The sequence below is a fragment of the Myodes glareolus genome, chromosome 7, assembly GCF_982192425.1.
Source record: "Myodes glareolus chromosome 7, mMyoGla1.1, whole genome shotgun sequence".
In the NCBI taxonomy this organism is placed as follows: Eukaryota; Metazoa; Chordata; class Mammalia; order Rodentia; family Cricetidae; genus Myodes; species Myodes glareolus.
The window spans coordinates 78,167,221-78,193,485 of record NC_142032.1 but is presented as its reverse complement, the minus strand read 5'-3'; the positions used below and the strand labels follow the sequence as shown (position 1 = coordinate 78,193,485).

Here is a 26,265-nt window from a genome sequence, read left to right as displayed (position 1 = left end):
TCTTCAGAAAGCAAATAATTCACGTAGAACAATTCACTTTTCCACACAGGATCATAGAATTCAGAAACTCTATGCAAAAATTTGGGTGACTTTTCTATTATCCCATTGACAGGTAGCAGTCATTTCTTTACACACACCTGACTCAATTATCACCATTCAAGGCATGGCTCATAGGCAGTATCAGTGTCCCCAGGGACCAGTCATTAACACAAAACTCTGATCCCAGAATCAGGACGCATTTCAACAAGTTGTGCTAGAGATTTTTAGAAGAGCTAAAGGTGAGGAATTCCGCCTCAGTCAGTCAGTAGCACAACTCACCCTTCCATACTGTGCTGCCTCAAGTAACTGTCAACATAAATCAGCAAAACAGCCATTTCTATTATGGAGACGAGGGAATCAAGGCTCTGAAAACGTCAAAAATACATCTCTGAGCCCAAAGCTGCAGAGATTCAAATGCAAGCCACCTGGTTCTAAGTAGTGTGCTTTTTCTCATCCTAAGAATCTACTCTCAAGGTCAGAATCATGCCACCAGTCACTCTAACTTTGAGCATGATATTAATATTAGAAAATTTTCAAGTGTTTGATAGAGGAAAGATACGCTAAAGTTGTGCCCATAAGAATATTTTCCTTATTAATGTTGTGCAGACCAGCAGCAATATACCCAAGATTCAGTTTAAAAAATAACAGCCTATAGCATATGCCTTACATAGACTATCATTCCAGCCTTCTCATTTAAATACCTCCTGAACTATTCCCACTAGACCCCAGCTTGGTAGACAGTCAGTACTCCTTAAAGCATTCCCCATGCACACTTGGTCTCTCTGTATTCCTAGTCTGTAGATGTAAAATGCCTGTAAAACACTTTTTTTTTTTCCAGAAGCAATGAGGTAAGCTAAACCAACAGGAGAGAAATGCCTCTTACATCATCATCCAGAGTTTCATCATCCAACTCCTCCAGTTGGGCCTGGTTGTATCTGAACTGGATTCGATTCAATACCTCTGTGAGCAAGAGGACCAGGGCATCTTCGTACCTAGGGAGGAGGGAAGAGCCAACATCAAGGGAGGAACAGTACTTGCCGTGGACACACCTCACACACACCTCAACCCTGGTGGCCTGTTTGAGTTGGCATGGGCGTAGATGAGAGAAGTGGTACTTGACTATTTACATCACACATCTTTGATGGCCTCTCTTCTACAGTTAAAAGTTCTTGTGGTTATTGCTTGCATGGAATATAATTTTCCATCCTTTGACTTTCAGCCTCTGCTTATTTGAATCTAAAGTGAGTTTCTTAGTAACTGAATCATGAATTTTCAAATTTATTCTGCCCATCTCTGCCTTTTAACAACAGAATCTAATCCATTCTATTTAATATAATTATCAATAAAGTAAGTCTGATTTCTGCCATTTTTCTTCAATCACTGCCTTCTTTTGTATCAAATACATATTTCTAGAGCAACATTTTAAGTCCTTTCTACATATTTTTGAGGTTTTTTTTTTTAAATAATTTTGCTGGAAACTACTAGTCTTGTATTTGAGTATCAACAAATAACACCTTTTCTGTTGTTTTCGAGACAGGGTTTTCCCATGTAGTCCTGAAGACTAGGCTGGCTTTGAACTCAAGAGAGCCACTTGTCTCTGCATCTGAGTGCTGGGATTAAAGGTGTGCACCACATCCAGGTTAACACTTTTAATAGCTGTAAGAGGTAAAGTGTGAGAAAACTACAATTAAATTGCTCAAGATCAATAAGCAGGCTATTTTGAAGTCAGGGCTCCCTAACTCAAGCCTCATGATCTCTCTACACATAGACTACCAGTGGCTTTAAGTCAAACCTAAAACTCAACCTTCAATTAATTTTAAGATCACCCAGAAACTAAAGAGGAAATTTAAAAGGCCTTGGGGAAATCCTGACCCTCTGGTTTGTATCTAAAGTAATTACTGAAGAAATACCTCAAGCCCCACATCTGGCTACTTTACACAATAATAACCTAGCATAAAAGATACCAAGATATTATAGAATACCTGGTAATGCATGGGGGGGGGGGGAAACAAACAAAAAACAAAAAAATGATTGCTTTCAAGAAAAGATTATGCACCTAAATGCTTCCTCTCCTGAAAAGCTAAGACCAGTTAAATTGTGGTTCCCACTTGTCAGTGTGCGGGTGGGGCTGAGGCTCGACAAAGCACAGGGCTCCTGAGACTACTGGACTTGCTGCTGGGATGCTAAAGGAAGACTGCAAGGTGGAAAGAAGGGGGAAGGGTGTCCCAGCAACAGCTATCCCATGCTCCCACCCCAACTTCATTCTACATTCCCAGCACCTGTCTCACATGCATTCCCAGTAAGCCAAGAGTTCCTGAAGGAACGCTTGAATACCAGCTTCCCAGGCCTCCTCAGAGCTCCTGAGACAAGAGGGGAGGCCAAATCTTTAAAATCCTGAGCCCTCACCAACTACATGGAACTTACTTAACCCACTGATCCCCTTTCCCTGCCTCTGACTTAGTGGCGGAGCTGCTTCATGCAGTTATCATTTGTGTTGCCTTCCTCACCATTTTCCTAGCCTTCTAATACCTATTTAACCAGCCGTCTACATTGGAGTCTTGGTTAAAATACTTGCGGTTTCTGTTTTCGAAGTAGTACCCTAACCATTCTGCTACCTAATCCAAGAGAGCCAAACTTGAAAGAATCAAACCAAGGTCAACTGTAGTCCATCTAGTCTAAGCATTGTCAGCCTACAGACGTCTAACAATCCTCCTGGGCTATCACATTTCAGTTAGGTGGGTACAACAGCTCATATCCTACTTATGGGCACACACTGCCCCTTCTTCACAAGACTGAACCATTGTTTTCAAGTGATTTAACAATATAGCAAACACAGGCCTAGAATAAAATAGAAACTGAGTATGGCACAGGAAAGAATACTGGCTGGGGAAATTATTAATAAAATTGACATGTGTGGGGAAAATCACATTTAAGTGGATGTCCCAGGAAGATAATCAAAACTCAGGCCTGGAGCACATTACCTCCCATTTACCTGTGACATAACCCATAAGGCTATAGGCATTTTGCTATAAATTGTTATATCAGATCAAAACACTCTTACAAAAAGAAAATCCCTTTCAGACTAAAGCAAAGATAGATTTTGGCACTGCTAAATAAACCCCATCAGGAACATTGCTAAAGGCATACAAGTATCTAATCTCCCAAAGTGTGTGGCAGGCATGAAAGAGGTGTGTGGACACAATAGACACCCTAGCTGCTTGTCTATACCTATTCACGGTCTCCATTCCCACCTTGGGTAACTGAACACTGGCACTGAGACAGTTAAAACACTACATTTTCCAGTGGACACAAAAACAGTAAAGAAAATTACTAACTCAGGTGTACTAGCTCATTTTTATATCAACTTGACAGGCTACAGTCATTTGGGAGAGAGAATATTAACTGAGAAAATGCCCCCACCAGATTGGCCTGTGGGGAAAGTCTACGGGTATTTTCTTAATTAGTGATTGATGTAGAAGAGCCCAGCTCACTGTGGTGCTCATGGGATGTGTAACAAGTCATGAGAGCAAGTCAACAAGTAGCATTTCTCCATGATGTCTGCATCAGCTCCTGCCCTTACTTCCCTCAGTGATGGGGTGTTATGTGGAGCTGTAAGCTGAAATAAAGTTTTCCCTCCAAGTTGGTTCTGGTGATGGTTTTTTATTAGCAAGAGAAACCTAAGGCAGTAGGGTTTCTACAATAGCAGCTTTGGCCCAATCTCTCCACTTCTCATTTTCACTGCCTGAGCCCTAGATGTGGTGTCTGTAAAATCCTTCTTACTGCCTTTCCCCTGAGAGAGACGACCAGAAGATCCCCATGTCAAGTAGACCAGTAGTCACTAGCGTTATCGAAATGATCCTCTATGAGGTTCTTCAGAAGCAAGGTGCTGAACTGTGTCTCTCCTCACCCTAGCCCACATGTAAAAAGAACTACCCTCAATGTAACTATGTTTGGGGACAGGGGTAAGAAAAGATGAGTTGATATCTTAACCCAGTAGCACTGCTGCCCTCCTAAGAACAGACAGGGTCCTTTATTTCTGTCTCCCACACATATACCTGATACCTGAGAAGACCAAACAGTTCGGAATCCCCAGAACCGAAGTTACAGATAGCTGTGAGCCACCATGAGTGCTGGGAATCAAACTCAGAGCAGTCATTGTACTGAACCGCCAAGCTATCTCTTCATCTCCTTAAGAAACTTAAAAGAACCAAAAATCATACAACTACATTCAGATAACAAAATTGAACTGGAAAACACTAACAAGGATATATGAAAAATCTCCAAATATTTGGAAATTAAATAGAGATTTAAAGTGAAATTTGATAATAATTTAAGTGACATGGCATATATTAAACTCTGATAAAGCTGAAGTAGTGCTTAGGTGTAAATTTATAACATTAAATAAACATTTATTGAGCTGGAGAGATGGCCCAGTTAAGAGGTCTTGCTGCTCTTGTATGGGACCTACGTTCAGTTACCAACATCCACATGGTAACTAACAACTGTCTGTAACTTCAGTTCCAAAAATATGATGCTTTTCTGGCCTCCTTAGGCACCAGACATGCATATGGTGCACATACAAACAGGCTGACGATAATACACACGAAATAAAAACCTTTAAAACAAAGTGTTTGTGTATAAATGGAGAAACTTAGCTAGACAAAACTAGTCAAGTTAAAGCAGCCAAAGTAGGTGCCCCATAAACACAAATAAGAAGAGCGAGGATGTAAATGAGTTAAGACACAAAAAATAAACAGTGCCAAGTCAGTAACTGCATATGAAGGATACAAAATTCCTGATAAATTTTCCATCTCCAGTGCAGTCTGGGCATAAATATCTCCTTCTAGGGGCTAAATTGCTACTGAACTCTGATCTCAATCTTGTTAACACTTTATTAACTGTATACAGTGTCGTTTACAACAGCAACACTTACTTCCTCATTAAGCCGAACAATACACATTTTTTTACAGCCTTACTTAAGAACACTCAAATTCCTGTGCTAGTCTGTAGCCAGCATTTGCCAGTACTCTTGTGACAAAGGGGCTCCCAGGACATGACACAGTAACTTTAGGTTGCTTCACACACTGGTTTCTTCCTCTTCCTGTAAAAACCCAAGTTTCTACACAAGTCTCTGATCCCTGGATGAGCACCAAGAGAAAAGGGAGAACAGACAGGAAGCACTTTCTCAGGGGGCACTAACTGCAAGCCAAGGCCCCACGTGCTGGCTCAGCTGGTTTCCTTCACAGTATGAAGAAGGCACAACCACACCCAGCACAAAGGTGCAAATGCGCCCTGAGATTCAGGCTCTCGATGCTGTGATCTCTAACTGATAAGCAGGACAATCAACTCATCCACAATTCTGCTAAGCAGGGCATGATGCACTGGGCCCAAGTCCTGAAGTCCTAACAGCTTTCAGTCAGAAACTTGAACATTCTCACTGAGCAAGGAATATGCATTTCCAACATGCTCCAGTTTCCAAGCTCCTAAATAAATAAATCTGAATACATATGTGCTTTGAAGTCTGTAGCCTGCAATGTCACTTTGTTGTAACAAATGATGCAAAACTCTAAAACCACAAGGGACAGGAACTGAGTGCTGCCTTTGTGACCTAACCACACCTACGTTTCCCATTTGAGGCATCAAGAAAACAATTTCTGACTACTTCCTACAGATCAGTCAATTTTGAAGTTCCGGATTAAGTCACAAATGTGATTCCAAAGGCATGCCCATGTTATCAGATGACAAACATTTGATCACATTTGCATGCTCACAGTTAAAATAATTATGGTAATTACCAGCACCAATGTTCTTTATCAGCCACTCCTATAAACAGTACGTCTCTGATACACCAGACAGAACAGTGACTTCCAAGACTTCAAACCCTTAATTTAAAAATGTTTACACCGAACATACTTGTAGAGACGTATAATAAAAGGGATGGCATAAGCCAAAGTTCAACGTTCCTTCTTTGTACACCCCAGTGCACTATCTTGGTACTCTTCTTTCCAGTCCACTCCCTCAACCGCTAGAGTGTTAAGAAAAACAGATCCTAGGGAGGGGGTAGTTACTGTTAGACCAGTTTTGAAGATTTCATTTTTTTTGCTTTGTGTGTGTACACATACATATTTAAAAAATAACCATGAGGCTGCAAAGAAGGCTCAGAAATTAAGAATGGTTCTGTTCTTCCAGAAGAGTTGAGTTTGCTTTCTAAGACCCATAGGCAGTAGTTTAAAACTCCTTGTAACTCCAGTTCTGGGGGATCTGACACCCTTTTCTAGTTTCTATGGGCACCTGCACACACATGAAATTCTCTCTCCCCCCACCCTCTCTCTCTGTCTCACACATACACAATACAAAATGAATGTCAAAAAAAAAATAGGTCAAGAGGGTGGTGAAGAAATGGCTCAGCTGTTAAAAGCACTCACTGCTGTTTCAGAGAGTGAGTTCAGTTTCCAGCACACATACAGGGAGGCTCACAACTGCATGTAACTCTAGTTCCAGGGAATCTAACATCTTCTGGCTTCCATGGGCACCTTCCACTCCATACATACATGCATGTATACTAAATATACACATAAATAAAAACAAATCTTTAAGAAAATAAGTCATGAAAAATAGTTTCATTTAGGAAAAATAAAACTATCAATGAGAAAATTTCCTACCATTTAAAGGAGCCAGCAAAATTTCTAAGCATTGTGCTACCAGATAGCAGGCTTACAGACAGGAAGGTGGGTAAAAGGCATCTTTAGATGTCTATGGTCATCACAAGAGTCAAGTGGCAGCAGCATTTTACATTATTTCTTTTCATCATCATCACTGTGATCATTAGGATATTTAATATAATTATCTCACCATTGTGTCTATGTTTCAGATCCGTGACTTCCAAAATCCTAACCTTCCTGCAAGACATCCACTGTGCAGGAAGAAATGTGACAGTCTAGCACCCAACCAAAAGGAATCCTTGAAGCAGACAAGGCATTTAAACTCCCTATAGCACCATCCCATCTACTGGTTTGTACGATAATCTCCAGTAGCCTACACTTTCAATGCTAGCAATCTCCTCAGCAGCGTCACAACCTCCACACCTCCTGTCTACTGGGCTTTAAAGAGCATTTTCATACTGATCACTTTTCCAGGGCATTCTCAACTAAACTGCAAGATATAAAAGATTACCTATCACTAAACATAGGAGAGTGGGGTACAACCCCAGAACTGAAGGGCTTGCCTGTTTGGCATATAAGACATTCCGATGAAATGGCTTTTCTTTGAAGAATCTCATTCAAAAACAACTGTCAGTCAGTAACCTCACCAGACCTACTATTGTGAGTTTCTGCAGTATGAACACACTCTGCACCCATAACCTCAATCGAGCCGACACTAAAGCAGCTCAGAAGCTATTCTGCTATCAAAAGATGTTTGTAAACAAAAGAACAAATGTTTAAACTTCGAGTGTCAGCATTCTGTAAAATTTGAAAATCCATAAAACCTTAGCAATGAGAGGAGTTTTAGAGATCTGGCCCAATTCTCCACCCAGAAAAGAGGACCCGCCTCCATCCATTTGGTCTAACTCTGGGAAAGGGTGATCATGACCTCCACCACTATTATGAAGTATCCTGCAGTGACTCAGACATGGAAGATATACTATTCAGGGGTGGGATAGGTCTTCTGGTGGTAGGGGGGACATGACCTGAAAGGGTACAGCTTGTCCCTGGCCTCTCCTTCCTTCTACCAGTTCTTGGTCTGCCCCTTCCCTGGCCACTATCCACCCATACTTCCCACCACTATGCTCTGCCTCACCACGGCCAAGAAACAAGAGAACCATGTGACCATGAATGGAAACCTCTGAGTCATGAGCCAAAAGAACCCTTTCCCCCTTGAAGCACTTTTAATTGGGTGTCTTACTGCAGTGACGCAAACCAGCACAACCATACTAGCACCATTTACTAACCACTTAATGGCTCAACAACTGTCACCACCCATAAAGAAACAAAAGCTCCCAGAACAAATTTCCCTAAACACAACCAATTGTAACTACAGAATGAGTTTTCAGAGCTAGGGCTGCTCCATAGGTTGTGTCCTGGTGACCACAGCAACTGCACAGAAGCTAAAGCCAAACCTGACACCACCTGCAGCCTCTCCCCTGAGCTCTCCCCTGAGCATAATAGCACCCAAAGCTGTACCCCGTCTGTTATGTGCCTGTCGTGAACTAGTGAATATATTAAGAATGTAATGTAATGTAAGAATCACGGTGGCACAGTGATCTACTATCACAATGGAAAACAAAGAGAAGCTGCCATCTTTGAACCTACCTATTCCATGTGGAGTAGAACACAGCTCCATAGGAAAATACATAAAATATAATGGATTCTAATGCTAAGAAAAGCTGCCATTTGACCTTTTCTGTGTGTGGATCCTGTCACTGCTCTCATGATAAATTCATAAGTTTCTCTCTTCCTCTCTCTGGCAAAAGCATTATACTAGACAAGAAAAATGTGCTCTGTCCGTAAAGCAAGAAAAACATTCTCCATTTTCTGTATTTAAAAATTATTATTAAGAATTGGTTGTAGTAAAGCAAACCTTTAATCCCAGCACTCAGGAAGCAGAGAAAGGCAGATCTTTGTGAGATCAGGGCCAGCCTGATCTACACAGTGAGTTCCAGGACAGCCAGGGCTACATAGTGAGACCCTATATAAAAGCAACAAACAAGTTTAAAAACGTAATAAAAGTTGGGCATAGTGGCACATGCCATAACTCCCAGGACTGGGAGCAGAAACAGGCACATCTCTATGAGTTAAGGACAACCAGAGATATATAGTGAGACCCTGTCTCAAAATGCCAAAACAGTAGTAGTAGTAGCAGTAGTAGTAGTCACCTAAGAAACAAACCTCTGTACATGACTGTAAACGAGTTTCTCAACGGCTAATAGAGGTTAGAAGACCCACCCTAACTGCCAGGGACAGAATGTCAGGCTGAATAAAAAGAAAGAGCTGAGCACTAGCATCCGTTCTCATATATTCTCTCTCTCTCTCTCTCTCTCTCTCTCTCTCTCTCTCTCTCTCTCTCTCCTTCCTGTCTCTGGATACAAAGTGAAGCTGCCCTGGCCCGCAAGCACGCACATGCACACTCCCTCAACACATATGCACACCCCACGACAGTCTTTTTTCACACATATTGAATCAGAATAAACCTTTGGTCTTTGTTACTGTTCTACCACTGTGAGGAAACACAATGACCAAGGCAACTTTTAAAAGAGAGCATTTAATTGGAGCTTATAAGTTCATGACCATCATGGCAAGAAACAGTCAGCAGGCAGACAGGCACAGTGCTGGAGCAGAGTCTGAGAGCTCACATGATCACTAGGCCTGGAATGGGCTTCAGAAACCCCAAAGCTCACTACCAGTGACATACCATCTCTAACATGGCCACACCTCCTCCAACAAGGCCATATCCCCTAATCCCTGCTAAACAGTTCACCATTTGGGAACCAAACATACAAATATATGAGCCCATGGGGCCGCTCACATTCAAATCAGCACATCTTTCCTTTGATAGCTGCTCCTGTAGGCATTCTGTCCTGGCAAGGAAAATGTTGATTTGCATTTATCTCTGAAGTAGAGGGTTTCTAACTTGTGCCTTCTGCCTCAGCCTCCTTAGTGCTAGGACTACCAGTGTGCTCTAAGTCAGCTCTTTTCCTAGTTATTTGTTTCATGACAATTACTTACCAATTTAGGAAACTCTGACACACCAGGCAGTGGTGGCACACACCTTTAACCCCAGCACTTGGGAGGCAGAGTTTGAGGCCAGGCTGGTCTAACAGAGTTCCAGGATAGCTAGAGCTGTTACACAGAGAAACCTATCTGAGAGAGAGAGAGAGAGAGAGAGAGAGAGAGAGAGAGAGAGAATTTGATATATCTCTAAGTTTAAGGACATAATGAACCCTGAGCTCCTCCTTCCATGACACTCATCAGCTGTGTGGTCAGCCATGAATCTTCTATGTTCCGAGCACTCTAAAACAACTCCAGTGGGTTGTTTTAAAGCAAATCCCAGGTGTAGTATCACTTCATCTAATAAATACTTGTGTCTCTAAAACTAGAGCCTTAAAAAACAACCACAAAAGCATATACCTAAAAAATTCTGAATGAATGTTACTTTTTTAAAAAGAAAATGCTCAGACAGCATTACTGCCTAGGCAGCCTCATTCTACTGAGGAGGCCCAGCAGCATGGCAGCCCCTCAGGGCACAAGAGTAACTGGCAATAGTGACTACCTCTGTTTATCAGGGTTTTGAAGTTTACCTGTTGAGAACTGCTTCCTTGTCTCCCAGACGACTTTTAATTTTACTTGTCAGATAGTCCAAAAACAGTGTCCAGATATCCAAACAAGAGAAGTAACCTTCATGAGTAGGCTATGATACAAAAGAAATCCAGACAATGAAATTACTTAATGCAACTGTTGTGCTTAGAAACACATACACCAGAATGGCAACACCAAAGGCCTACAGTCAGTTCTTCAAAACCTCCACTAAGGACTTTAAGTCAGTCTTCACCAGAGAACCCTATTAAATCTAACCAGACAAGGGCACTGTGGGACACTTTATGAGGGAACTGAGCAGGGCTTGCAGAATGTACCAAGGATCCCGTCTGAGCCTGTGCAGAAAGGCTCCCACAAACTTCCCACTCTGCATCAACTTTTGAGAAAGCAGCTTATGCTCTACAGGAAACATTCAGTCACTTGCAGGAGCAGGACCACAGCTGTCTTTTCTACTACAAATTCAAAAAAGCAAATAGAAGTCGGAGTGCTTCAAAGGCAACAGTCCACACATCTGACTATAAGGAAATTAACAATGGTAGGTCTTTCTACATAGAAGACTGAAAAGGAGCTGTTGAGTATCATTCCAGTCTATTTATAACATTTGCAAATAGGCCAATAGCAACCTCAAATCAGGAGTAAACAAAAACAGCAAGAGGAGAAAAGCATGTCTTTGTGGGGCCCTGGTACCACCTGGCCAGTCGACCTTGGCAAATTTCTTAAAAACCTTGAGATTCTATTAGTGCAAAACCTAGGCACCATGGTTCTTTTTCTTTCCTTCCATTCTGCTACTTGACCATCTCACTATGCCCCATATTTGTGGGAAGGAGGTTTGGTAGTACAGGCCTATAATCCCAGCTGATCTGAAGGCTAAGGAAGCAGGATCTCATGTTCAAACCTTACTGAACCAAAGAGTAAGCTCGAGGTCAGCCAGAGCAACTTAACCAGACCCTATCCCAAAATGAAAAATGAAAACAGGATTTGGACTGGGGTGGAGGTTAGCTGGCAAAATATTTTCCTTCCATATGTAAGTCCCTGGGTTTGATCCCTAGCACACCCTAAATCAGGCATGATAACACATTCCTATAATTCTAGAGCTCTAGAGGTAGAAGAGAACCAGGAAGGGCCTCAAGGTCAGTCTCCAATATGGCAAGTTGAAGGACAGCCTGAGATTATGAAAGAAAGAAAACACAGCACAAAACAAAAGGAAAAGAAAGGATTAGGATAACATTCATGGCTGTTCCAAGCATGTGTGAGGCCCTAGGTTCTGTCCTTGAAACCCAAAAGAGAAAGCAAAGAAAGAACAGGGCTGGAGACAGCTCAGAGTAAAAGTGACGGCTGTGCAGGCCTGATCACCCGAGGTCTCGATCCTCTGACCCCAGGGTGGAAGGAGAGCCAGTTCTCAAAAGTTGTCCTATCTTCACATGCATGCTGTGCCATGAGTGCACACAATCACATAAACACACACATATCACACACACACACAACAAATAAATACATAATTTTTTAACTTTTTAAAGGAAAAAGTACATTAGCTTTTATACCAGATTTAGTTAATTTTTGTTAACTTGACACATACTAGGAAGAGACAAACTCAGCCAAGAAACTGCCTCCAACAGAGTGGGTTTGTGAGTATATCTTGTGGGGCATTTCCTTAAAAACTGATGTAGAAGAAAGAGTCCAGGGCACTACGGGCAATGCCACCTCCAATAAGCAGCCTTCCTCTATGGTTCCTGCTTCTGGTCCTGCTAAGTTCCTGTCCTAACTTCCGTTAGTGCTGGACTGTGATTGGGATACACAAGCCAATAAGCCCTCTCCCCAATCTGCTTTTGGTCATGTGTTTATCACAGCAACAGAAAGCTAACTAGGAGAAGTTTCCTTCTATTTCTGATTCACAAAGAAATCCAAAATTTTCAATAACATTTTTTCAAGGAATAAATAATGAATAAATAAATAAAACAAGACATAGGGAGGAGGTAACCAAACTGAAATCTCAGATAGGAAAATTATAATTAAAAATCCACTAGAATGTAGGGAAAGTTTGCTCTTTCTTGAACTCCCAGCATTTGAGTCTGAGGCAAGAGAGTTCCAAGTCAGTAGGAACTCAAAGTGAGATCTTGTCTTTAAAAAAAAAACAAAAGTAACCTATAAAAAAATTAAAATAAGCCACAGGGGCATAGCTCAGCAGAGCATGTATCCAACCTATTTATGATTCTGGGTTCCAGCCCCAGGACCACAAAGAAGATGTTAAAAACCATGCAGATTCCATCCATCTCACAATCCAAAGAAAGCTAAAGGGATACCCATTTAACCCCACCCAGGATGGTCAATGCCATAAAACCATCCCAGAGAACCACCAGGTAAACCAACTATTAAACCACAGGGAAGTAATAGAAAGTTGGGAGATTGGCCACTGAGGCTGTCCATACACCTGCAGTCTTGTTACAGCGTTGGTTTGCTGAGCTTCCCTCAGTAAATCACCTCACTGTCTTTTGTAATTTGAGAATAACCACTGGTCCCCTCAAAAGAACATGACTGATCAGATGTACATGGAGATGATTTTTAAAAGCTACTACAAACAAAAACAAACAAGCCAAACTTACAGCATTGCACCAATATACATATTCTACTCATGAACGTGCAGATATACGGCTATGGCTAGAAACAAGTGCACGTGCTGCCTTTGCACTGTTGGAAGCACCATCCATCACTCCTGCATCTGATAAACCCTAAAAGGCCTGTGCACTTGGTCTTTGACATTAGCCATGAAAACAAAGAGGACAGATAGGCTGACCTGACTTTTAGAATCACTCTTTTTACAATCCTCCCTAATTCATTTATTAAAAGTAACTATATACAGACTTAATTTTCTTATTCTAAGGCTAACTAATCACTCACAATCCTGCCAGGGTTCTGTAACAGAGATACCAAGTCATTCCTTCCACATGGTTTAGAGTGGTGATTCTTCATTTGCATTGATCTTTATAGCAGCCTTAGAAAGTGAACACTTGTCTCTCCTATTTTACAGTTTAGAAACTCAAGGCTCAAAAGGGAAGTTGTTTGTCCGAGAAGACAGGACAACCAAGAGGCAGAATGAGAACTTCATCTTCCAGTCCAGAGCCCTTTCCCTGCATTGTGCTACACCAGACAGGGCTATAGGGGAAGGGGTAAAAAGAAGCAAGCAAGACCATGAAGGACCTGGTGAGAACACCGTGAAACAAGGGGCTGGAAGATAGGGACCTCAGGCTCACAGAGTTACCCAAGAAGTACAGCAGCTAATGAGAGTCACAGTGGAGGCGAGTGTCTCAGCAGAGCCCAAATTAAAGAATGCAGGAAGGGAGTAGAAAAGGAGAAATAGCTGAAGAAAGGAAAAACTGTTCCTCTCAAAATGTATAGTAACAAAATGACCATGAATGTGGGAAAAGACAAAACTACTGAGTATACTCCAATATAGAGTCTAAGCAAGAAACCTTTCCCACTTCACAAATAGGAGCCTATGACAAAGCAAGAACACACCGTTAGTGGGGACAAAACTACAAACTCTGAGGATGCCTTCATTTTGTTTTCTTAATCCCCCAAACAGTACTCATCTTGAGTACACTGACTGGATGGTGCCCCTTCCTCCTGACATACCATGATGCCATTTGGAGTAGAGATTACCTTGGCCTGTGCCATAGTTAGGTTTCTAGTGCTGTAATAAACACCATGACCACAGCAACTTGGAGAGGAAAAGGGTTATCTCAGCTTACAGTTCTTAGCAGAGGCCATGGAAAAAAGTTGCTTACTTGCTTGCTCAGTTCATTTTCTTATACACCCAGGACCACCTAACCAGGCAGCACTATCCACAACAGGCTGGGTCCTACCATATCAATCACCAATCAAGGAAACACCCCATAGGCTTGCCTACTATAGACTGTACTTACGGAGGCATTGTCTCATTTGAGATTGTGTCAAGTTGACAAAAATCTGGCCAGCACAGCCTAGTAGTTGTCTCAGTTAGCTTCAGTAATCAACCTGACACAAACCTAGTCACCTGGGAAAAGAAGACCCTCAAATGAATATCTGTCCAGATCAGACTGGTCTATGGCTATGTCTTCCAGGCTTTTTTCTAAAATACTGACTGATGTAGGAAAACCAATCTCACTGCAAGCAGTGCCAGACCTAGGCAGGTGAGGCTGAGCTGTATAGAAAGATCAAGCCAATGGCAGTACTTCTCTGTACTTTCTGCTTCAGGCTCCTGTCTTGAGTTCTAGCCTTGCCCTCCTTCAATAAGACTATATATAACCTATTTTTTCCCCATGTTTCCTTTTCTCTCCATGCTGTAGTCATGGTGTTTATCACAGCAGCAGAATGCTAACTAGAACAGTATCCATGGCTACTAATGAGCAGAACAATATAGTGACAGCCAGGTCTATGGCAATGGAGCTATGGATGTGCCCAAGCAGTTAGAGGAAAAAAGGTCACAGGATCCTCACCTGGGAGTCTAGTCATTAACAAACCCCCCCCCCCGACACACCTGCAAAAAATCTCAGGACATGCTAGAGCATACAGGAAGTAAAATGCTAACTGAAAGGGGACTCTATGATGCAGGTTCCACATGGTCAGTATTCATGATGAGGTAGGAATTTACACCGATGTAGCTATTGCGGGGAGGGTTTACCCTTGCTCTGGTAAATAACCTATTGTTCATAAAAGAGTAATCAAGTCCAATAAATCCATAGGTTCACCAAACTGACTTATCTGGTCTGTTGCTGATGCTCTATCTGGGGCGAATAAACATTTGCTCACATCTCCCAGGAAAAGTTCATGTTCTGCTCCACATCTCCTACAGTAAGCCAGCACAGAGCATCTGCCAACTCTCGACCCTCAGTCCAGCCCAACCCACACCTCAAGCTCACTCTCCTACAGTGGGTCAGCTTACACCTAGAAGGAAGGTTCTCATATGAGAGGCCTGGAGAAAGAAGCAAGCTGGAGTGACAGCCATCTCCAGGTAAAGGGAGGGAAGGAGGCTTGTTTGCTTCTTGACCGCGTCTGACTCTTCTCCCAATTGTAAATGACATATAAATAGAGGAAACTATCACCTTCAGTTCAGTGGCAAACACACACAAGCCTACTAAAATACACACTGGGGATGGCCCTGAATTATCCCCATTGTAGTCCATCTTCTGAGGTGAGGAAACCTAAACAGAACTGGGTTGTGCCAGGGCACATACTGAACAGAAATACCCACAGCTTACAAAGAGAACTAGGTCCAAGTGAGTTTAAGACATTCCTGTTTCTTTTTCCCCTAGAAGTTTTATTTTCTGCACTGGCTCTTTATCCCTTCCTTCCCACTACAAAACTGCCTTTCTCCTCCATTCTCACCTTCTACAATCTCTTCATTAGCTCTTCTCCCCATTCCAACAGGTCTGATGTACTCAGCATGTTTTCTTCCTGTTCTGCTTGCACTGGCCCCTTCACCCTGACAATTCTTCAGCTTGGCTCCTCCTATCACTTCGTTCCACTGTCTGCTCCCAGGAATGGTTCACCTCACTGCTACCTCTAGGTATTTCAATTTTTACACACCCTGATCCTCTTTGAGAAAGGCTTTTTTCAGATCAAACATTTGCTTTTCATACACATACAGCACTCCAGCCTAGACCCCTGAATCTTTAGCACCGTTAAACTGGAGAGCTATTTTTTTTCCTGCTAATTTTTTTTTTAAAGTCAACTTTTCACATTAGATGCCTTCACTCACCCAGCATACCATCTGAGGGATATACTAACAGAAAGAACTACCCGATTACATCAAAAAGTATGTTCAAGAATATGCCAGGTGGGTTGGTTACATAACTATAAACAAAGTCCCAGAGAGGCTGAGGCAGCAGGATTACCACAAATTCAAGACCACTCTGAGCTATGTAGAAAATCTTATCTTGAAAGAAAGAAAGGGAGGGAGGAAAGAAAGAAAGAAAAATGGGGATGGGAGGGTGGTACACAACTGTAATACAAACACTTGGAAGGTGAGGCCAGGAAGATCAAGAGCTCAAGGTCATCCTTAGCTCCATAGCAAGTTCAAGGTCAGCCAAGGCTAAGTGAGTCCCTAGTACTAACAAAACAAAACAAGAAAGACTATTTGATCCATGATTCATGGCTCCCCAAAACCAGAAAGAGTCAAATCAGCAGAAAGGTTTTCATTTACTAGAATACAATAAATAGGAACAAACCACTGCACACAACAGACATACCTCAAGCACAATGTCAAACAAAAAAAGGCAGATCAAATAAATACACATTACATGCTTTCCTTTAGAGAAACTCTAGAACAAGGCAAAATTAGCCTGTGGTGTTAAGACCAAGCCTGGGGTTACTCTAGGGAGGTGTAGGGGTTTCTGGTGTGCTAGTACATACTACTTTTCTAACTTGGGTGGAAGCTCGAACAGCTGTGTGTCTCTTTGGGAAAAATTTATCAAACCGTACTTGTTTGGCTGATGTGTTCTTTTGTATGTATGCTGTGGTGTTTTGAATGAGAATGGCCCCTATAGGCTATATTTGAGTATTTGTTTCCTACTAGGTGGGCTGTTTAGGAAGGATTAGGAGGTGTGGCCTTGTTGGAGAAGGTGTGTCACTGAGGGTGGGCTTCAAGGTTTTAAAAACCCACATTAGGCCCACTCCTGCTCTCTCTGCCTACAACTTGTGAATCACATGAGAGCTCTCAGCTACTTCTCCAGCACCGTGCCTACCTGGCTGCCACCATGTCACGAATTAACCTTTAGAAACTGTAAGCAAGTCCCCAATTAAACGTTTTCTTTGAAAATTATCTTGGTCATGTTGTCTCCTCACAGCAATAAAACAACATACTTGAATGAAAAGCCTATTGAAAAACACACTAACAGGCAAAGGAAGAGCTTATTAGTGTTAAAGACAGACTGTAGTGATGGGCACACACACTCAATTCACTGAACTCTTCACAATTACAGTGAGGGGACTCTATGGCATGTAAAACTATACCTTAACACAGTCTTATAGAACCCTGTGTGTATGTTTACACAGTAGTGGGCAACTGGGATACAAATTTAGTAAAGACAGTCCTCAGGAGGCTGAGGCAGGAGAATTACCACAAATACAAGGTCATTCTGGGCTATGTAGAAGGTTATGTATCTAGCTTCTAAAATCCAAAACGAACTCAAAGAACCTCTGTTACATGGTGACAAAATTGGATATCACCCAAACTTAACTAGTGATTGCTTTGTGTATAGTCTTCTGGAGAGCTTGAGGAGCAGATATGCAACAGAGAGAAAGAGCTGGCAATGTACCTTGGAGTACACGCACACATGCATGCACCCCACAACCACAATAAGTTAATTTGGGGAGGGGAGTCCAGAATTTGAAAGAGAACAAAAAAGGGTGCATAGGTGGGTTTGGAGGAAGGGGAAAATGATGTAATTATATTATAATCTCAAAAAAAGGAAAGAAAATAAATATTTTATAAGGCCCTAACCTTAGACTTTTCCTCAACCCTACTTGTCTAACACAGCCGTGGTAAAGATGGGACTGTATAACCCAATACTGGCTCCACATACAGAACTGTATGTCCCTGAAAACCTTACTCTCGGTGCCTCAGTCTCTTTATCTATAAAATGGAGCTCATATGCAAACACAGCAAGAGCAACAACACTGGATTCTTAGAAAGACTGAATTCCTTGATCTTCCTATAGTAAAGACTATAAATGCTTGGGGGGGGGACTCCTTTCTTAAGAAGGAAGGCCAGTTGGGGTGCTTTACCTGATGAAACGTGTACTTGAACAGAAGGGTCAGGAACTCCACCACAGGGAACTGGGAGTAGGACTCAATTCTTCTTAGATGAACACTTACAAAGAGCCGCAGAAAATCAGTAAACTTCTCAATGTAGCTACATGAGACAAGGAGACAAAAGATGACATAAGAAATATAGCCACTTTCTCAGAAGAAAACTTAAATTCAATCAGTTCAGAACTATACAAACACACATTTCCAGTTAAAAACACAAAGGCCTGCAACAATTACCTACGAGACAGGCAACCCTTCATTCCATTATCACCTGAAACACAGCAGAGAAGCAGCTTTAATCCTCAGACACTATCTGCCCTACTCGTTATAAACTCAAGTTCACCTCTGTTCTAACTCATTAGTGTTGGGACCCAATTAAAGGAAAGGAGTTGCTGCTAAAAGGTGCTGGAAAGATGACAGTGTCTACAAACCTGGCAAATTTAGAAAGCCAGGTCTTGGCTAGGGCCGACAAAAAATTGAAATATACTAGTGAGAAACAGAAGACGAAATCTATCTAGAGGGGACAGCATCTAGGACAGTCAATCCAATTTCTGTCTTCCTCCCTGACACCCAGAACTAATGAAGGACTGCACATTTACTCCACTCTAAAATCGACTTCCAAATATAAGGGAGGAAGACTAAGATCTAGACAAGCCTCCATAGATGAGGCTCCAGAAGGTAAAGTGACCCACGGAGGTCACTCAGCCACCCCCCAGCAGAGGGCACCATCACTTAGTCGTAGTGCAGTGCCCTTTCTGTGCACTGTGCAGGAGTTCTTCAATTGACCCATAATCCCCAAGCCACTTCACAATAGAGTGAGCTAATTACAAGGGGAAGAAGTTTCTGTTATTAAACACAGTACATTATCATGTTTACATTTCCAAAACTGGCATTTTAACCCCCTCGATACCAAAAAGAGAACAGAAATCAAGATGGACTTGCCTTCATAAATCTCATTTCAGAGACCAACAAAAACAGCTAAACATACTAGGCTTTGGCAGAATATTAAGTAATGTCTAAAAGCAATCCTGAAATCATTAACTGAAAAAGCAGAGACATATGAAATAATAAAAGGAAAGAGACAAGCATCCTTCAAAAGAACCACTGGCCTAGAACTTCAGTGTCTCCTGCTGTTCCTGAGACCTGCTCTCTCAGTGAAGCCAACGCCCGCCTGGCCTCTAGAAGGCTAGCTCATACAGTAAAACAATAAAACCAGCTGATTGGGTTTTGTTTCTGTTTTCTTGAGACAGGGTCCTGCTATACAGCTCTAGATGTCCTGGAACGTACTATGTAGACCAGGATGGCTTCAACCTTTCAGTGACCCTATTGCCTGACTCTCCTTACTGTTCCTCTCCTGTGCTGGGGTTACAAAAGTGAGCTGCAGGCCCAGGATTAAAACTGGTTGTTCTGAAAAAGCAAAGTACAAAGCACTTTCTCTCTGCCATCTCCAGGGACTCCTTGGGAACACCAAGTCCTTATTTCTTACTCAGCATATGTACTGCTCCATAGTTTTACATGGATGTTCAGAGACAGCAGCCAGTCAGCTTACTGATCTTAAGGAAGATATACTTGTTACCCATAAAAGTACCCAGCAATCTCAAGTTTATTTTAATCTTCAATCAAAAATGCAAGCTAATTATGGGGACTCATGCTGTTAATCCTAGAAACCCAGTAAAACTAGGGAAGGAGGGATGCCACAAGTTCAAGGCCAGGCTGAGCTACACAGCAAATTCCAGGCCAATCAGAGTACAGAGACCTTGTCCAAAAAGAATTTGGGGGGGGGCAGTGGAGAGGGAGATACCATCCAAACAAGAACAAGGCTTATTGCACAGCTGACACTGGAAATGTGCCTGCACCTCATTTGTCCGCCCCACCCACCCACCTTCCTGGTACAGATGCTAACGAACAGTAAAAAGTTAGAAAAAGGAGTGAACGAAGAGAAGCCAAGGACCTGGTTAAGAAGCTCCTAAACAACTAACACAAACTAAAATTGGTTTATAATTAGTCAGGGATCAAGAGCTAAGAAGCAAGCACACACTGTTTCTGTCACCTTTCTGCTTCCAGGCACCTCTCAGCTTTCACTTCGGATCCAGGACAAGTCAAAACAACACAGTTGATATAAGCAGCTATATACATTTTTATTAACATATGAAGACAAGATGGCCTTTATCAATGCTAGAAAGGATATGAAATTGTGTGAATTGTGAGGCATTTAAATTCATATAAGAAGGTATTACTAAATAATGAGGGTAAAGAGATGGCTCAGGGAAAGGCACTTACTGCCAAACTTGAAGATACAAGCTTGATCCCAGGGACTCACATGGTAGAAAAGAAAAACAATTCCAGCAATTCTGACCTCTACATACAACATGGCATGTGCCCCCCACCCAACCACAAAATAAATAAATGTAACAAATTTTTTATTAAGAAAAGATCTTATTGGATTATTAGTACTTTTGTGATTATAAAAGGCAAATGTCACAAAGCTTATTTATTATGAACCAAACCAAACTAACCTTCACTCAGTTTTTAATCAGAAAAACTTTAAGCTCCCCACTTTAAAAATGCAGTAGAACTATCCTGACTTGGGGCAGCTGACTTCATAGCCTATCACACTTTGTCTAAACAAAGCAAAGAGCTAAATCACTTACTAACAGTGAGGTTGAAAACCCACTAAAATGTTAACAGCCTCTGCACCAGGAAGCCTAAACTAGTTACTAATATAACACTCTGCATCTGCTTTGAAACTTCAACAGCCCAATGACTGTTAGAACTGCAAGCTGCCAGTTGCCCTTCACTGGATGAAGGGTGAAGGGGAGAAGCAGAAAGCCCTAAGATAAATAGATAATGTCACCTGACTCAACCTACTTCACTGAGGTCACTTTTTGCACTTAGGAAAAATGGGCCTGGCCAAGAGGACAGTAGCCAAAGAATTCAAGTATGTGCCACTGAGCCATACCTACCCAAACATGTCTCCTATCTTGGACCAACAGCTATCATTTATGCGACAGCTCACAATACTAACAACATTCCTATACTCTGCAAGATGTGCACTCTGGAAAAGTCCAATAGTGAAAACCAACAAGCAGTACCAAGTGAGAAGGGTGATGTAACCCTGTACCTCTGCAGACCGCTTCTGTTCTCGACTATGAAGGAGCCGTACTCTCCCTTCCTGCATACATGAGACCTGCAGGCAGACAGTGAGGAAGAGGGACAGAGCATGGACAGGAGGACAGGAGGTGGATGGATGGGGAAAAGAGACAACAGGCCTACACAATACACCAACACTTTTCACACTCAATTCATTTCCCTTAACCACCCAAGCCCTTCTAATTCAGCCTGAACATTCTGGAACACCTACCTTTCTATATTTATCAGTAGCCCCATATTCTGAAACCAAAGGGGGTTACAGACACCACATGACATGGTGTGCCAAGCAGCCAGGCCCTTTCTCGGGGCACGACTCCCGCCTGTTCTCATTACCTCTCATCGAGCTCCTCTAGCCTGCTCTTCACCGTGTGGGCATTGTTATCCTTGGTGATTTTTTGCAGGAGGTAGAAGGTTTGCTGGAACATTCGTAATAAGTACTCCTCAAATTCCATAGGCACACAGTTCTTGGACATGAGTTCATTGATGCAGGACATGGCCAAGACCCCAAGTCGGCCACGCTCCTGACCCAAAACACAGTTCTGGCTGCTGCCATTCACTGATGCCATCTTTTTGGCCCGGGTATCACAGCCAAATCGAGCAAAGTGGAAGATAGTGGTGAGGAGGGATGGGGTGATGCTGGCAGACAGAGGAATCCAACTGAAGAGGTGGGCCAGGCACTCCAAGGCCAGGGAACAGATATACTCACTCTCCACATCCAGCACGGGGATGGGCGGGGGCAGCAGTTTGGCTGAACTAGGACTTTGCAACAGGTTACTCAGTAAATCACCTGGAAATTCAAAACATGCTTTTACAACACCCAGTACCAAACCTCTTAGAAACACTACAATGAATTCTCCTTTCCCCACAAAAACATTTTAGTCACTATAAAAGCGAAACCTAAAACCAATATGCTCTATATTCAATACCAACTACAGATAATACCGAACACCAAATACATATATACTCAAAAAGATTGCCCAAGTGAGTTACAGACTTACACCAAAGACAAAGCTTCATAAGAAAACCAGACATGAGAATCTGACCATGGTGAAAGAGAGGAAAGATTTATTCAAACAACCAAAACACAAACCTTGACAAAAATACTGATGAGTTTAGAAACACATTGCCAAATAATAGTTTCTCACTGATGAAAAGGACTGTAACCAGGAAAACAGCAATAAGACAGCCACAATCCCTAACACTAAAAATTTAAATGTGAAAAACAACTATTGCCCACCACTAGTCATATCCAGATATACAATTAGGTCAGTGGTGGTTATGAAGAAAGTTTTCTAAAGAAATGCAGGTCAGCTGGCTGATGAAGATATATCAAGCTCAGTCATTAGAAATGCAATCTAACAAGTGACAAAAAAAAACAGGACAGTTGGCAAATATCACAAAGAGCAAGAGAAGCAACAAGAACGCTCGCACAGCTCTGCCACAGATCAAGCATTCTGAACCCTGTTACCACTGCTTCTGACAAATGACTGTTCTGTTCCTAGAATACTCCAAAGCAACCATCATTTAGATCTAGGAGACAGATAGAGGCTCTTGTATAGGGGCAGCTGGAGGAAATCTAGGTTCCTTAGTGAAGTCAGAAGATCATCAAGACACTGAGGACATATATCTCTGCAGCAAGCAGAGGTTTCTGTCTAAAGGCACAGGTCACACAGCAGGAGAGAAAGCAAAAAGACAAGGGTTGAATGAAAGGTTAGCATCAGAACACAACACTATCACATTATTTAAACAGTGAAAATATATGGATATCAATCAGTTTTTTGCAAAAGGCCATACATTATATACATTTCTGTCTGTTATGGGAAAGAGTGAATGAGAGAATAGGTTTGAAAGAGAATTCAAGAAAAAACAAACACACACACAAAAGATGAAGTGGGCATGCAATGGCTCAGAAAGTAAATGTCCTTTCTGCCAAGTCTGACAATCTAAATATAATGCCTGGAATCTACATGGTGGAAAGACAAAACCAACAAAACTGTCCTCTGGATGATCAGAGAGAAGAGAAGAGACATACAGACAGAGACTCAAAGACAGAGACAGACGGAATAAGTAAGAGAAGAGGAGGAGGAAGAGAATAAAGAAGAGGAGGTAGAGGTTATGGAAACAGCTTAGTGAGTAAAAACATTTGCCATGGAACCCTAACAACCTAAGTCTAACCCCAGAGCCCACACAAAAAGCCAAATGCACTGTACACAGCTCTAATTCCAGCACTCCTATGGCAAGAACAAAATCGGAAACAGGAGAAATCACCCAGAAGCTCAGGGCCCAGCCAGACTAGAATACGCAGCACAGACACAGAAACAAGAGAGACCCTGTCTTGGGCAAGGGGGAAATAAAAACAGATTCTTCTTGACAAGTTGTCCTCTGATCTCCACATGTGCAGCCTGGTACACATGCACCCATGAATGAGAACACATACATACCAAGGTGACTCAGTGCTACGAACTGCATAAGTTCATTACCTGTACTGATAGCTTAAACTTTTAAATTCAAGTATTGCTACAAAACTTCAGTTCTCTTTACATCTCCAAAATTTTTAAAACATTCAAATACTGCAAAATGTATACCTGTTGAACCAGCAGAAATACCTACAAGAAGACAGCTTTGTCACTAAACACAAAGTTCACACAATATTGAAAGCTTGAAATAGGTTCTAGAATTCCATTACTAAGTAGTGTGAAAAATAACAAATGGTTTTTTATCTGAGTACAAGCAGATTGAATAAGTAGTGTTCTGTGAGCAGCCCTCAAACTCAAAATCACGAGGTGGTTCTCAGTTCTGTAGGATTTCTGCAAGAATCCCTAGTTCATATCAACAAGCTACATGAACAGCCAAGGCTTAGAGGTTTGATTTCAACAGTCCACTTCCTCAAGGGTATGAGGAAATGCAAAAACATTTCTCATCATCACATCAGTTTTATGGCAGAGGAAGGTATGTGCTAGCTCGTCTGGCCATCTGGTGTAAGCAGAAGCACTTACACACTTCACTGACTTACTCTTACAAGCACAATTATTTACACAAACAATGTAAATTCAGCACTAACTACTGCACACTGGTCCCTAGTTTGCCCTGGCAATAATGACTTTTGTCCCATCAACAGGGAGAATAGCTTTCCCTTCCTATGTCCACTCCTTCAGGTTGCAGTTCTGTAGAACAAAGCAAACCTCTGAAACCCCTAGCTTATAACAAACTCAGTACAAACAAAACAGCCAAGGAACCCGAAGAAAAAAACAAAGATATCACAAAGAAGAAAGGACAGCAATTATTAAACTGGCAGGAGGCAGGTGAGACTCTCAGCAGGTGCTTGTCTCAAGCCTAACAATTTGAGTTTGATCCCCAGCTTCTGAAAGTGGTCTTCTGGTCTCTACACAGGCAGTATGTACAACAAAAGTAGGTGTAAAAAGTTTCAATAATAAATTGGCAGAACAGAGATAGATGGCACAAGATCAAAGGTGCCGTCTTCATGACAGACAAGCAAGAAGCAAAATGTGATATTCAAAATATTGTATTAGAAAATACATGTACTCAGAAGAAAACAGTAGAAAGCGAGCTTCTCAGAAAACATGGGCAGAAAGGCCAGAACAGATTAGGGAGAATAAACACCTCAATCCTATGCAGATTAGCTATTGCTATTCCCAGGTGAGACCCTAACCATACAAAGCATACCACTTTCTCCTGAGGTCGGGGATGGTGGTGGGGTGGCAGCAGTAACACTGTGTTTGTCCCATACAGTTTCCAAGATACCTAGCAAGAAAGGAGAAACAATTTGAGAGATATTAAGTTCAACATACAAAAATTAAAACAAAAATCTCCTGCTATCATTAATCAGTACTCACATACTCCTTCCTCTCTGTATATCTACTTCCAGCTAATGGCTGTGCCTCTCTAATCTACTTCTAGCTATCTCTTTTCATTCATTTATGTATACAGTGTGCATGTTCACATGCACATATGTGGGCATGTGCATGTAAAGGCTCAGGATGACATGGACAATCTTCCTCAATTGCTCTTCCACCTTATTCTTTTGAGGCAGGGCCTCTTCCCGAGTATCACCAGCCAGCTTGCTCTAGAAGTTGAGGCTGAAATTACAGGTGGGGCATCACATCCACTCGATATTTGTGGGGGGTCTGGAGATGTGAACTCTAGCCCCCTTGTTTGTACAGCAAGTGCTTTAACTACTGAGCCATGTTCCCAGCTATATTTTGCAGATTTCTGTCCCAGTGCAGAATTTCTACTGCTTCATCTGAACTTTGCTCTGTGGCTTCTCCCCACTGCTTCCTCCAACCTTGCTCTTTGTCAAGGCCACATGACTACCACATCTACTAAGGGTCTCTTATCCTCCCTGGACATTCCAGTGTTCTAGGACACTAGCTAAACCCTTCTCTGACATGTGGTGTCATTCTTTCTCAGCTTTCCTCTAGTTCTGAGTCTGTCTCCCATCATTAAAGTCACCCTCTGCCCACCCATCATTTAGAACTTTTATCTTTCCTCTAGTTCCCATTCTTCTCTTACCCCCTCCCCCCGAGAGATTCTCTACTGCTGTGGCTTGCTTCAATCAAATGTCTCCCCGTACAAAACTAATTTCAGCTCTACACATGAGCTCTACTGCTACACGGTAGGCATTCAGAAAGCAGGTAAGGTATCCAGTCACAGATTTAGGATAGCCAAATGCTTCCTGGGTGGTAACACTTGCATACCCCAACTCAGTCCTTTACCCTACAAATCTACCACTGATCCCCATACATTCCTTACTGGGTAAGCAGCAGAGTCACAGAACTTGGCACCTGCCTCTGTACCTCCCTTTCCAGGCTCACCTGATCCAGTCTTCCAGTACTGATCATCCATCTGCTGTGTCTTCAATATACACCATCCTCCTTCCCCATCTTCCTTCTGCTTCCCTCTTCTAAATCTCAGCCTTCCCTCCACCGACTGCTGTCTGTCTGTCCCTCCCAGCTCCACTCAG

General features: G+C 42.2%; 1 protein-coding gene across 2 annotated transcripts in view; it reads right to left on the bottom strand.

Moving 5' to 3' along the window:
- Xpo6 (exportin 6) overlaps nt 1-26,265 on the bottom strand; it is a 103,671-nt gene that overhangs the window by 30,094 nt on the left and 47,312 nt on the right. For both annotated transcript variants that reach the window (XM_048460581.3, XM_048460580.3), the window contains exons 6-10: nt 24,969-25,046; nt 21,618-22,071; nt 18,111-18,237; nt 10,334-10,443; nt 923-1,031 (exon numbers count right to left, since the gene is read on the bottom strand). In XM_048460581.3, the coding sequence (XP_048316538.1) occupies nt 923-1,031; nt 10,334-10,443; nt 18,111-18,237; nt 21,618-22,071; nt 24,969-25,046 (878 nt within the window). The remainder of the gene's footprint in view (nt 1-922; nt 1,032-10,333; nt 10,444-18,110; nt 18,238-21,617; nt 22,072-24,968; nt 25,047-26,265) is intronic.